The sequence below is a fragment of the Psammomys obesus genome, unplaced genomic scaffold (genome assembly GCF_907164565.1).
Source record: "Psammomys obesus unplaced genomic scaffold, mPsaObe1.curated_primary_1811, whole genome shotgun sequence".
NCBI classification, from domain to species: domain Eukaryota; kingdom Metazoa; phylum Chordata; class Mammalia; order Rodentia; family Muridae; genus Psammomys; species Psammomys obesus.
In genome coordinates, this window is record NW_026592636.1 from 1164557 (window position 1) to 1178334 (window position 13778).

The following is a 13778-nucleotide window of genomic DNA, read 5'->3' on the forward strand; positions in this document are numbered from 1 at the left end:
ATGATGCATACAGCAGATTTTATATGAAAGATGTTTATTAGATGAAGATGAAGAGAGAGAGGAGGAGAGAGCGAGATATGATAGGGGGAAGGGAGGGGGTGCCCCAACAGAGAAGGCAAGAGACCCTGAGCATGAGGAAGCTCAGGACTTCAAGGAGGTGCTGATAAATAGGAAGGACCAAGGCAGAAGAGAGAAGGGTAAATGCTCCAGGACAAGAATTTCTATCCGGGTGTCCCCAAGCAAACTGTGAGATTTACAGTTCACTTAAAGACGGAGAGAAATATCCAAAATCATAGAGGACAGGCATTCCTTTTTACCCGATAGGGGCCTGGGAGGGTGAGAGGGAGCTTCCTAGTTTCCTATGTGGCTTTTACAGTCATGGTAGACAAAGCAGGCAGCTCCAGGGTGACGCTTACCCGGGAGAGGAGGAGAGATGAGTGGGTAGAGCAGATAGAGAAGAAAGCAGCTGAAGAGGTGGACTGGGAGAGGCTTTGGAAGAAGGAGGGTTCACATAGAGGGAAGAGGGACAACTGTCTTAGCAGAGAGATGCCCATGTGGTGGGCTCCCAGGATTTAGCAGGCTCCATGAGCCAGAGACTGAGAGGAAACTTCCTGAGAAGACAAGGAGAGACAACGGGTAGAACAGGTGGAGGGAAAAAGTGATTGAGGAGAACTCTAGATTTGGAGGCAACTGTGGTGGCAGAAGCCAGCAGAAATAAATATCCATCCATCCATCCACCCACCCACCCACCCACTCATCCATCCATCCATCCATCCATCCATCCATCCATCCACACCTTAAGAGAGTCAAATCAACAGTGTGGTTTGGCTAGCAGAGGGCAAGCTCCTTGCAAGGGGCTCATATATGCTCCTCCTGGGTTTCGGGGCACCAGATGCATAAGGTGAGGACACGACCATTCCAATTATGGTTAGGGAGGTTTTTATTGTAGATATAAAGGATAGTACAGTGAGAGACATTTGGAAGAGTCCAGAGCAGAGAGAGAAAGCAGTAGACTTACATGGCCAGCAGACTGGACCAGGTCTTGAGAGGAAGGGTGGGAAGAGGGAGAAAAAGAAAGGACCAAGAGAGAGCAGGTACAAGAGAATGTCAAGAGATGGAGACCCAAGGAAGCACATGGCCAAAATGGAGCGGTTATTTAGGAATGAGAAACGGAGGAAGGGAAGCCCATGAGCTGGAGAAGTTTAGGGTAAGAGGAGCCACAGGCACTGAGTGAGCCTGGAGGCCAGCAAGCTCTTTGGTCTGCTAACAGGCACCACAGGTAACCATTTTTCCTGAGTTTATTTTGGATCTGACACCAAGGACTTGCCTTAATCTAAACTGTCCCCGCTTGGCCCATAGGAAGTAGCACTGTTAGGAGTTGGGGCCTTTTTGGAATAAGTGTGGCTTTGTTGGGGAAAGCGTGTCTCTGTGGAGGCAGGCTTTGAGGTCCTATGCTCCAGCTATGCTCCGTGGATCTGCTTGTGGATCATGATGTAGAACTCTCAGCTCCTTCTCCAGCATGACCATGTCTGCCTGCACGCTGCCATGCTTCCCACAGTGATGATAATGGACTAAATCTCTGAAACTGTAAACCAATCCCAATTAAATGTTTTCCTTTATAAGAGTTGCCTTGGTCTGGATCTCTGTGAGTCTGAGGCAGCCTGGTCTACAAAGCCAGTACAAGACAGCCAGGGCTCTGTTACACAGAGAAACCTTGTCTCGAGAAACAAACAAACAAACAAACAAACAAGCAAACCAAAAAAGACACCTTGTCATGGTGTCTCTTCACAGCAATAAGACAGTAACTAAGACAACACATGTAGAACCTTTATTCTCTTAGGCATTGTAGACACCAGCAATTAGCAAGATTGGAATTAGTGTTGTCAGTAGGAATAGCCGGTTTCTGTGATCTAAAAGTGGGAAAAACAAAAAATTAGGTCAAGTCAAGAACAGAGTGCTGGAAGTACAGGCCATGGCCAGTGTGCCCCAGTTGAATTTACTGTAATTTTTGGTAGTATTGGGCTGGAATTCAGGGTGTCATGCATGCTAGGAAAATTCCCTACCATTGAGCTTCAGCCCAAGGCCTAATTTTTACATATATTGTTAAATGGGGTTCCAGCTTCATTCTTTCACATGTGTAAGTTCTTTGGCCAGCATTATTTATTGAAGAGGCTGCTTTTCCCCTACAGAATGTTTGGCTCAAGGGTCTACTTATTGTAAAGAATTATTATAAATTCCATTCACACATGAATGAAGACAATGTGGGTTGGACAATGATGATTCAGTCATGAAAGGGAATGAGGGGCCCTGGCACAGCTTCAACCTAGATCAGCCTTAAAACACGACACTTGGGGCGGGGAGGTGTCTGGAGAGATGGCTCAGTGGTTAAGGTGCCCTTGCAGGGGACCCGGGTTCAGTTCCCAGCATGCACGTGGTGGCTCACAAGCATCTGTGACTCCAGTCCTAGGTGATCTGACACCTCCTGCACACGTGGAAGTAGACATACATGTACACACCCCCACATGTAAAGTGTTTTTAGAGAAAACAGGACACTCAGGGCTCCAGACTCTACCTCTGGGAACCACCCAGACAGGCCAGGCCACTGAGGCAGGTCAGCCTGGGACATGGCTAACAGAGACATGCTTTTGGGGGACACATTGTAACAGATGGAGGGATGGTATTCAGTGTCACTTGGATGTCCACCTTGAAACAGTTGATGCTACGGTATGCAAACTGAATGAATATTCAACAAGCAGACAGTCATAGGAACTAAAAATAAATCTGTCTTACCTGAGGTAGATGGATTACACAATGTGTTTGCTGTGGAGTTGCGTTTCTGGAGGACAGGGACTCCCTGGGGACACCTGCAGAGAGACAGCCTCAGTTCTTCCTGCCAGACCTCTCCTGCTGTCCAGAAAGGGCTTAATGCCACTCCCAACCACAGCAGGTAGCATCATGACCCAAGTTCTGAAACAGGGCTCTGGCCACACAGCTTTCACCAGCCCCACTGGCATCTCAGACACGATCATGTGATCCCCACTCAATACACAACATTTGCTCCATTTCCCTCCTCCGTTGACGCCCATAGCCTCTTTGGTGGCCTCAGAGTGAGGAAGAGGAGTGGCCTCTCTGCCCTTACCAGATTTTAGGTTCCAGAGAGCAACAACTTATTGGCTCTGTGGCTTGTGCTGCGCCGCCTAGTGGTTTGAAGACTCAACAACTTGATTTGACTAGAGCCACTGTCCCTTATTAAGGGGCAAGCTCAGGCTTTTCCCAAAAACCTTGCCCTGCAGTCCCCCCCCACCCCAACACACAGTGTAACCTGGTCCTACCTTCCTGAGAATGAATGAGGCTTTCCCCAGCCCTCCCAAGGACAAATACACTGAAGAACCCTCCTGGAAGATATCACTCAGGAAAACGGAGTCTCTTGCCAGATGATGTCTACTTTCTCTCAAGCACATTAGCCTTGGAGATCTCCAGCAATAAGTTCTGCACCACCCCAACCACAGAGTCTCCACTCCACAATGCCCACTGCCTAGTTGTGACACAGACTGTCCCCCTCTCTGGACATTAGTGGCCATTCAGGCATCGCACAAAGCTACCAACGCCACAGTGTTACTTACTTGCTAAGTGGGAGGCAGGTTTCTGGGAAATTTGGGTCATTGCAGTAAAGCTGAGTTTGGCACTGGCATTTCTGGTCACTGGTGGCAGAGCAATTGGCTATGATTTTCTGGTCTGCAATCCAGGGAAGAATAGGGTCAGGTCCAGGTGAGCATCCTCACATATGTACACAGAGCCCACCAATACCTAAGAGGATCATCGTGCCCCAGTACAAGCTTTACTCCCCATGACAGATGCACTGAGTGCTTAACAGCACTGCCATGAACATCCTCACCCTTAGACCTGAGGTGATGGCTTGGGAGGTCCATTGTCCAGCATCCCGCACAACAGCCCTGGCGCCTCCGTCACAGGTGGTCCTGCTCTGTATGCCCACTGCTGCCCCACAAGGTTCCCCCTCCTGAGGCCACCACCTCCATCAGACATCTCTGACGGTGCCATATTTAATCACCTTATTCTTTGCTGAAGAGCACCTAGTGACCGTGTGTCCAGACCTCTGGCGGGTCCTGACTCAACGGCTTGTAAAGATGGTTTTCCCACTAGGGTGTTCCATTTTAACCTTGTGTCTATAGTTCAGGGTACCACAAACACTCAGCCTATAAACGTCATTTCCCATAGTTCTCCAAAGCTAGGAAGTGTCCATTCAGAGTGCAGCAGGCGGCATAGGCAGAGAGGACTCTCAGCCCAGCTCTCTGCAGATGACTTAGAGCCTCAGGGATCTATGATAGTGGAATATGGGCCCGATTTTTGTTTTGTTTGAGTCAGTATTTCTCTATATGGTCCTGGATGGCCTAGAACTTACAACATAGATCAGGCTGATCACACACTGATGTGCCCTTCCTATCTCTGCCTTCTGAGCTCCGGTGTCAGAGCTGTGTGCCACCATACTAAGCCTGCTTCCATCTTTACACTTAGGTGATGCTAATGCCAGGCATGAGGTATTGGAGTATTTGCCACCTAGTTTAACACGAGTCAGTGACATAGGAGTGTGTGTATGCAGACACACATGCGTGCACATACAAAACAGATTTCCCCCCCATAATGCCAGGGAACACACCCAGATCGTTTGCATTCTAGGCAAGCATTCTACCACTGAGCTGCACCCAGGGCCCCAGCAACTGCTTGAAGTCTGTTTGCTTTGTTTTGTTTTTTTGAGACAGAGTCTCACTATGTAGTTCTGGCTGTCTTTAAATTCACTGTGTAGGCCAGGCTGGCCTTTGAACTCACAGAGGTCTGCCTCCAGACTGCTGGGGTTAAAGGCACATGCCACCATGCTCGGTCTGCTTAAAGCTTTTGAGAACATTTTATCACATTTGCTGTATCTTGTTGGTGACTCCTGCAGGCCTGTGCCTCTTCTCTCTGCTGCCTTCGGGGATCCACACGGCTGCTGCTCTACTCTTTAAGCTCTATGTGTGTGGGAGCTTGCACACATGATTGCTTATTCTTGGAGGTATGATTTTTCTCGTTACCAGCATGTATTTTACTAGGTTCTGCATTCAATTGCCAACTAGGAGAAAAATGCTCTTAAAAAAAATGGCAGAAGGCTGTCTTTGTGATTGTGATTTTTCTGATATTGTTCTTACTCTGAGTCCCTCTCACTCATAATAATTTTGCCTTGGTTTGGTTTTGAGACAGGCTCTCACTGTGTAGCCTTTGAAACTGCCCTGGATCTCATGATATAAACACACTGGCCTTGAACTGCTTCTGCTTCCTGTGAGCTGGGATTAAATGTTGCTCAGCCATGGCCCATCTGTAAGAAACAAACTTTATGCCAGTGGGGACTCTGGCTTCGTCCTGGCATCCATCAGCCATGACTGCTCCATCCAAGTGCTGGACTATCATGCTTCTGACTCTATTGCCAATTTTCACAGCGAGACAGTGAACATCAGTCCTAGTCCGGCCTCTGCTCAGTCACATAATCACCTTTATGACACCTGGAGCAAAGCCTACAAGACTCTAGGCCATTAGGAGCCTCTGTGAACGTCCCTTGGTAACATTTCTCACATTGTCCTTGGGTGTGGGGTATCCGGCAGTGCTCCTGGACAAACATACCTGCAGATAAGGGGACACAGGGATCAGTCTTGCTCCAGGTACACAGAGGAAAAGGCCCGTGTTGCTCTGGGCAGGCTCAATGTCTTTAGCACAAGTTCAGAATAATCACTGGGATGTCACAACCTGCTTGAGGATCTGTAGGGCTGCTGGCTCCCTGAGCTGCTCTCATTCCTGTGGATATCTGACCCTCAGGGGTCTAGGAGCCAAATGACCCTGGGTGAGTAGAATGGACTCCTCTGACTCGCTCCTGCCCTTCAAGCCCCATGTTCTCCCTTTGAATGGCAGTCCCAGTGTTCCGAGAGGCAGTTGAGACCTGGGTAAAATCAGCTCACTTCCATTTACTGCCTCATAAGCATGTCACCCAGAACTTTCTTTCTCAGGCCTCTTTTGTTGTTATTTGTGGTACTGATACAGGCTTTCACAGTGTGGCTCAAGTTGGCCAGGAATTTATAGCAGTGTTCCTACCTATTCTCCTGAGTGTTGGGATAATAATGGGCTTGAGCTACCATGCTTAGCTTTTTTCTTTCTACTTCTATCTATCTGTCTATCTATCTGTCTATCTATCTATTTGTCTATTTTGAGATAAAGGCTAGCCTGGAACTCTATAGGTTGGCCTGGTCTGCAAAGACCACTGCCTCCATTTCTGAGTGCTGGCACTACAGGTGTGAACCAGCACACTCAGCTTTTTAAGTCTTTCCTGAAGGCAGGACAGTATTTCCATCCTACCAGCTTCCCCTGGGACCATTTTGAACTTCTTAGTTCAGGCTCTCTGCTGCCAACTGAGAATCGTTCAGATGAATCTGGGGAGGCAGAAGCAGGTAGATTTCTGTGAGCTGGAAGTCAGCCTGGTCCATGGAGTGGAGAGGAGGAGGTGGGGGAGGAAATGTTCAGGCAGCTCTTCCCTATTAATCGTAGAGAAAACTATAAACTACTAACTATGGGGAAATGACAAAATCCAGCAAGCATGTTACTCTTGTGTGTTCCCTGAAGGACAGCTGCAGACACTCATGACCAGGTGACCATTGAAAAAAGAGACCAGTGGAGTGAGGCTGGAGGTGATGGACTCAAAGGTTCAAGCGATGGGAAGCGACAGGGTCAGTCTGGGTCTTCAGCTAGGCCTGAAGTGAGCAAGGTGGACACCTGGCTGAGTCTTGCTGTTTGGCTCTCATATGCATTTGGCCATCAATAGTTTTTCATTTACAAGAGTTGATTGTAGTTTTTAAGATTTCTTTTTATTACTTGCGTTTGTGTCTGTCTGCCCATATATATGCAGGTGCCCATAGAGAGCAAAGAGGGCATTAGACCATCTGGAATCATAGGTGCTTGTGAGATGCCTGATGTGGGTGCTGGGAACCAATCTTGGGTCCCCTGCCAGAGCAACAAGCTCTCTTAATTGCTGAGCCATCCCTGTTTTTGTTTTTTCTGTCTTTTATTACAATCCAGCTTGAAATGAGAATGTGAGCGGCCATAGAGAAGAATGTTAAAATCAAGCTCTAAATTTTGGGAAGTGGCCAGTCTAGTTTTGGGGACACAGTACAGTATCCCTGTAGTGCCTTCCGCTGTCTGTAGCACTGGCTTCAAACCTGCTTGTCTGCTGGTATCGGGAGATGGCCTTCTCCTGAAGGAATGTTTGGAGGTAGCAGGGACAGGCCGACACTGGCTGTCAAGGGCTGCCATGGTGTGCCTGCGTAGGGCCCAGACTGGCCAACTAAACTTGTAAGAGCGATGTGCCTCTTTACTGCCCATCTGTGTTCTGTCTCTGGAGGAACGCCTCTGCTCTGTTCCAGGGGTGGGGAGGGTGGAGAGAACCTGAGGCTTACAGCCATAAGTATTTTCACTCTGGCCCCACATGGCTCTGCCTACATTGCACACAAACCTCTCTCAATGGCTGGGAACTGGACTTTGCAAGGAGACTTCTGCCAGGCTGAGGAGTGTAAAGAACAATAAGCTAAATAAATGGTTTATCTAGGGAAACAGGGCATGGGGCATGGGTCCCGGATGGTGTCACTTCAGTAGGCTTGGGTGTCCCACAGGACAAGCCTCCTAAGAGTGCCTTCATTCACCATAGTAGCCTGGGGCTTGGTGTGATTTCTGGTACATTTGTGCTGACAGACTTGGGGGGCTTGGGTCACCCCAAGTATCTGCAGCCCATTATGTGTTCCTCCATGAGTCATGAAGACCCTATGAACCATGGTTTGGTGAGCTGCCCTGACAAATTATACACCTGAGGGCAGGTGTAAGTTTCATGCCTGGGTCTACTATGTAATTTTAACCTTTTGTTGTAATGAGCCCTTACTAGGAAGGTGGCAGCTTTTCTGTGTGGTCTGGGTCCTTTGAGAAAATTCCTAAGCTTAGAGGCTCTTGTGGAGTAACTTCCTTTAAACTGAACCTTCCTTCCTGAAGGGAGGACTCGGGAAGTTACAAGAGTCAAAGGCTCTGACCAGGGTTGTGTGAGCAGTAAGTGTGGTGGCTTGAATAAAAATGGTCCCCATAGGGTCATACACACATTTGAACGCTTGGTCACCAGGGAGTGACACTATCTGAGAGGATTAAGAGGTACAGCCTTGTTGGAGGAAGTGTGTCACTGGGGGTGGGCTTTTAGGTTTCAAGGGTCCAAGCCAGGCCCAGCGTCTGTGTTTTCCTGCTGCCCGCAGATACAGATGTAAACTCTCAGCTACTTCTCCAGCAGCACGTCTGCCTGCCTGTGGTCAGGCTTCGCGCCTTTATGATAATGGACCAAACCTTTGAACTGCAATCAAGCCCCAATTAAATGTTTTCCTTTATGAGAGTTATCATGGCGACTGACTAAGACACTAAGCAATCTCTAGAGTGGGAGAGTCCAGCTCCGGGTAAGTTGTGCAGAGAGCTTTGGGCAAACAGCTTTACTAAGTGGTCCCCCACTTGGGGGGCGTGGTCACAATGATGCAGTCACCTCAGCCACCTATGCTCCTGAAGGGGACTCCGATAAACTCAATGATTCACCAAACCATGCTTTGGTAAATTGTTTCTTTGGTTTGTTCTCCTCGACTTAGCAGGAGTGAGCAGATGGTGTTCACATCTCCCCACAGCGAGTCCCACAACCAGGGGTCCCGACACGGGACACGTGCCCTCTGTCAGCTTAGCTGAGAGTGCAAGTACAAGCATGGCCACTGCCACCAACACACACGGTGACCTCAGCAAGCTACCTCAGATCTCCCGGCTCGGACGTCTCCGCTGGAAGTGGTGGCAGTGTGGGGATGGGGGTTTCCCCCTGCCTGTGGCGAGTACAGGGAGTCGAAATCAACCCTCCCGGCTCCCTCATCATGGAGGGTGGATAGGTGGGTGGCCCTCCACTAGTGAGGCCTTGGTATAAACATTCACACCGACCCTTGAACACACAGAGGGCCTCCTTTGGGGGTCTGTGTGCTTGGGTTAGAAGACACTTCCCAGAGTCTGAGAGAGTACGCAGTGGCTGAGCTGAGCTCCCCGGCCCACACCCACTTCACTCTGTACAGCCTCCAGCGTGCCTCAAATGCCACCCATGTCTATGCTCTGGCACTGGGTCAGACAAAGAACTCACCTGCAGGACATAACTTGCAGCAGTGGCCCATAGACAGGTACTCATCACTGCCGCAGCTGGAGATGTTCTGGCTTTCTCTGGAGAGTGGCATAGCAGTTACCTGTAGCTGGCAAAGGACAAGGGGAAGCTTAAATTTATTGACTGGTAACTGTGGATGATGGTGAAAAGGGAAATAGCAAGGCGGGGGCCTTCTTGTGGAGACAGGGCAGGGACTATCTGATGCCATGCTGAAGAACCACACTTGCCCGGAGGAGGCTGCCCAACAGGTCACTATAAAGTCTGGTGGCTCACTGCTGTTTGCACAGCAGGATCATTCCATCCTTCCCCCAGTTCTCTTCTAGCAGCCAGCGGCTTGTGTTGCAGTGCAACTTGTGACCTACCAGGACCCTCCAAACCTTGAGGCTCTCCAAACCTCAAGCTTTGATGGCTGCTTCCTGCGGTGGGGCTGCAGATGGAGGCACCAGTTCGAACCAAAAGTTTGAGAGGCATTTCTTGGGCTGGAGAGATGGCATTTAAGAGAATATGCTGGCTGGGCCTGGTGGCGCACATCTTTAATCCCAGCACTCAGGAGGCATAGGCAGGCAAATCTCTCTGAGTTTGAAGCCAGCCTGCTTTACAGAGCGAGTTCCAGGACAGCTAGGGCTGCACAGAGAAACCCTGTTTTGAAAAACAAAGCAAACAAGCAAGCAAGCAAAACAAACAAACAAACAAACAAACAAAAACAACCCAAAAAAGCATATGTTGTTCTTTCGAAAAGGCCAGAGTTTGGTTCCTAGCACTGATGTGGGAGGCTCATAAACCACCTGTAACTCCAGCTCATGAGAATATGGTGCCCATTTCCAGCCTCCTCAGGAATTGTAGACAATTGGCAGGTTTGCAGGGAACACTCACACACATAAAATAAAAATAAATCAAATCCTTAAAAAAGAAAATCTAATTTTATTTGGTATTTCATCACTCTAAGCCTCAAGTAACTGTAAAGAAATAACGAGATTCTGTTTTGTTTTATTGTAGTGCGGAGGATTAAAACCAGGGCTCACACACTGGGCCCTCATTAGCAGAATGCTACATTTCTAGCCTTGCAACAGATGGTTTTAAAGATTTATATTTGTGTGTATGAGCATGAGCCTGCTTTTACGTATGTATACGCTGTGAGTGCAGTGACGGAGGAGGCCAGAAGAGGGCATTAGAATCCTGGCACTAGAATCACAGATAATAAGCTGTCTTATGTGAGTGCTGGGAACTGAACCTGGTTTCTCTACAAGAGTAGCCAGTACTTTTTTTTTTTTTTTCATGCACTCCAGATACTGATACATGCTACATGAAACAGAGGCAAAAAAAAAAAAAAAAAAAAGAATTTGAAGTGGTGATCATTGACAGGAGATTGAAAGAACAACATGTGTGTGGGGCCATGATATCACACAAATTAATTATCACACATAAATTAATAGGTGCCTGGAAAAAAGTAGTTACCTTCGTCTCACTTTTCTCATCTGTAAAATGGGGAAAGTAATATACTTAGGGTTAGATTAAATAATGCATGTAGAACAGTTGGTATGTGCCTAGCACATTCTGTCTCCTCCCCACCTCCTTCTCTGAGTGACTTGCCTTGATGTTTTGCCTAAACAGATCACTTGAACTCTGTGCCTAAGAAACCACCAAGCTGAGGTGCTCTTCTTTATACTTACAGCTGCGTGGCACACACTCTTGAAAATAATTCTTCACAGCAGCAACGTTTAGGACCTGTCTCTACATTCCTGGGAGCTGTCCTCATTCCTCCTTACTATTCTGCTCCAATCTCACTCACTACTAGCGTTCTCCTCACAAACTTCTTTTTCCTCCTCACAGTTCTGAGCTCTCGCCTTCAGCAATGTTTCTTCAATAAGTGAGATAAACTTTTTGGCTGAAGGATTTTCACTTTCACTACCACACCCAGTCAATCTCTCTTTGAAGAACCTTCTTTTTTGTGGCATCATTTGAGTCACGTTTTTTCCACCCACGTTTTCTTTACAACATTGTCTATTTTTAGATTAGGATCATTTGGGTAGTTCCACCCATTTATTTTTGCATTAACTCAATTTTCTTTTATTTACTCAAGTTGGGCAGGAGTCTTTTTATTTATTTTTTTTTTGAGTTATTAGCTTCATCACCTTCATCTTGGTGTCATCTTCACCATTCTTGTCTGTCTAATCTGACAAATTTTCATCACCCCCTGGAGGCCATACTCACTATTTTTCTCTCTTGATGTTGCCAGCTTCACCTGTTCTTTCATGTAGGAAGGACAATGACCACAGGTGAATTTGTTAAGATATCTTTATGGCCCACGCCTTTAATCCTAGCACTTGGGAGGCAGAGGCAGGCAGATCCCAGAGCTCAAGGTCAGCTTGGTCTACAGAGGGAGTTCCAGGACACCAGGGATAGGAGGCTGACCAAACTCTAGCACGAAGTGTTGGCCCTAAAACCCACAGGTCATGAACTACTATTTTTTTTTTTTTGTATTCTTTAAAGAGATGTTATCTCAGTCTTTTATTCTGATTTTTATAAGACAGTGCCTCACTATACAGTCCTGGCTCTCCTGGAACTCATTATGTAGACCAGGCTGGCCTCAAGCTCACCAACATCTGCCTGCCTGTGTTTCCCAATGCTGGGATTAAAAGCGTGCACTACCACACCCAGTCAATCTCTCTTTGAAGAACCTTCTTTTTTGTGGCATCATTTGAGTCACGTTTTTTCCACCCACGTTTTCTTTACAACATTGTCTATTTAGATTGTTTCTGGGGATTTCTGGAACACAAAATGCAGGGCCAAGACTTCTCTGACAGGCAGGGTGCTTCTGAGTCGCAGATGGGAGGGGCAGAGAAGTTGGCAGAGTCAATATCCACTCGAGGTCTGGGTCCCACTCGTCAGGAGGACTTGTGTAATCTGTACGCCGTGCCCAAAGCACCGTAAACCTTAAAGCCCATTGAAATTGGCAGCCTGCCCAGGGAGTGTACAGGCTAGAGGGACCGGCCCATTCCATTGAACAGCGAATCCCTTTGGTGATTTCATTTACATTTGTGTTTTGCCTCCATGTATGTCTATATGAGGGTAGACATTACAGGAACTGGGGTTACAGACAGTTGCCACTGAGCCATCTCTCCACCCCCCCCCCCCACCTTTGGTGATTTTAAAAGCCGGATTACATGTAAATGGTCTCTGACTGCTCGACTACTATCTCAGAACAACCTAAGGATTTCTGTTGTTGTTGAAATTAAAAATCTAAATGTGCTGTAAAACGCTATATCCTTACAAGTTTATAAAACATAAACCTTTTTCTGCTTGTTTTTTGGTTTTGAAGACAGGGTCTTCAACCTCAGCTGGGTTGGAAATTTCTATTAGAGACCAGGCTGAACTAAAAATCGTGGTAATTCTTCTGCCTCTGCCTCCTGAGAGTTGAGATTATAGGTGTGTGATACCAAACAAGACGTAAGAGAGAGAAAACTAGCATAAAATGAAGTTGGCTGCAACTAAAAGGTCATTTACAGGGCTGTCTATGAACAACAAATGAAATGTTGTTCATTTGTTTGTTTTTCTGAGTTTTTCTCTGTGCAGCTCTGGCTGGCCTGGAGCTCGCTATGTAGCCCAAGCTGCCCACTAACTTAAATTTAACTGCAGTTCACTATTCAAGAGGCAAGGAGCGATCTTGGGACAAACTTGCAGAGATCAGAAAGACCCGTGAATGAAAGGCAGTAGTAGGTAGAGCCCTTCCTTCCACACAGGTTTTTTTTTTTTTTTTTTTTTTTTTTTTTCACTTCTAGTAGTAGTTACTACACCTCTCGGGACCAGCCTTGCCAGACCCACGAAGAGCATGCGCGCGAGCCTACAACTGTGTGCCCCGGCCGGCCGGAGGAAAGGAAGAGCTCCCGGCGGCAAAGCCTCAGGAGATACTCTTTCTCATCGCACGCGCCGCGGTTGACCGCTTTCCGACGAGGAAGAGCGGGGAGGCGTGCCCCGCTCGTCCCAGCGCTCAGGGACCGACGAGACACCCTTCTCCGGGCGGACGCTTGGCCCGCCAGTCCCCTGCTCCAAGGCCCCACTCCCGACTCCTGACCGCGCTGGCGGTGGTCCCCGGCGCCTCACGGGCCCCGCAACCTGTTCACCGCCAGCCCCCCCCCCCCCCCCCCCCCCCCCCCCCCTCCGGTGAAGCTACGAGACCCGGTGCCGGGACGCAAGTCTCAGCTCTGAGGCCTGCGGCGGAATCCACTCACCAGCATCAGGAGCAGGGGCAGCAGCCAGAGACTCGGATTGGAGACCAGCGCAGGACAGAGGACCATGACTCAATGTGCGCCGCTCTTGGCGAGTGCTTCTGTTTATAGGATTTAGCTTACCAACCCCACCCCCCGTCCTCTCTGTAACTGGCTGTCCGTAAGGTTGCCCAACCTCCTGGGCGTGTCCCGCGCCTCCACTCTACGCGCCTCCTGGACGAGTCAGCGCTACAAAGAAACACTCACCACTTGTAATATCTAGTTTTCTATAAACACAGATGTAATTTTAAACCCTACTGAAGTCG

The 13778-nt window shown here is 48.2% G+C and overlaps 1 protein-coding gene across 4 annotated transcripts; it reads right to left on the reverse strand.

Annotated features, from left to right (window-relative positions):
* Nucleotides 1-1820: 1820 nt before the first annotated feature.
* On the reverse strand, nucleotides 1821-13545 carry LOC129682374 (tumor necrosis factor receptor superfamily member 22-like). 4 transcript variants are annotated; one of them, XM_055614713.1, is made up of 6 exons: nucleotides 13477-13545; nucleotides 9230-9335; nucleotides 5542-5670; nucleotides 3624-3735; nucleotides 2791-2864; nucleotides 1821-1910 (listed from the first exon to the last, which is right to left on the reverse strand). In XM_055614713.1, the coding sequence occupies exons 1-6, from the start codon at nucleotides 13540-13542 to the stop codon at nucleotides 1837-1839; spliced, it is 561 nt and encodes a 186-aa protein (XP_055470688.1). In that variant the 5' UTR covers nucleotides 13543-13545; the 3' UTR covers nucleotides 1821-1836. The 4 variants fall into 4 exon arrangements, with proteins under 4 accessions (XP_055470688.1, XP_055470690.1, XP_055470689.1 ...); XM_055614715.1 differs by lacking the exon at nucleotides 13477-13545 and adding an exon at nucleotides 9642-9759; XM_055614714.1 differs by lacking the exon at nucleotides 13477-13545 and adding an exon at nucleotides 9610-9660.
* Between the last annotated feature and the right edge of the window lie 233 nt (nucleotides 13546-13778).

Excerpts from the sequence above, each read along its gene's own strand:
- LOC129682374 (XM_055614713.1), bottom strand. The coding sequence starts at position 13,542 with ATGGTCCTCTGTCCTGCGCTGGTCTCCAATCCGAGTCTCTGGCTGCTG. Across the intron at positions 5,671-9,229 it reads CTGCAAGTTATGTCCTGCAG|GTATGTTTGTCCAGGAGCAC; the intron begins GTGAGTTCTTTG and ends CCTTATCTGCAG. Across the intron at positions 2,865-3,623 it reads ACCTGCCTCCCACTTAGCAA|GTGTCCCCAGGGAGTCCCTG; the intron begins GTAAGTAACACT and ends GTCTCTCTGCAG.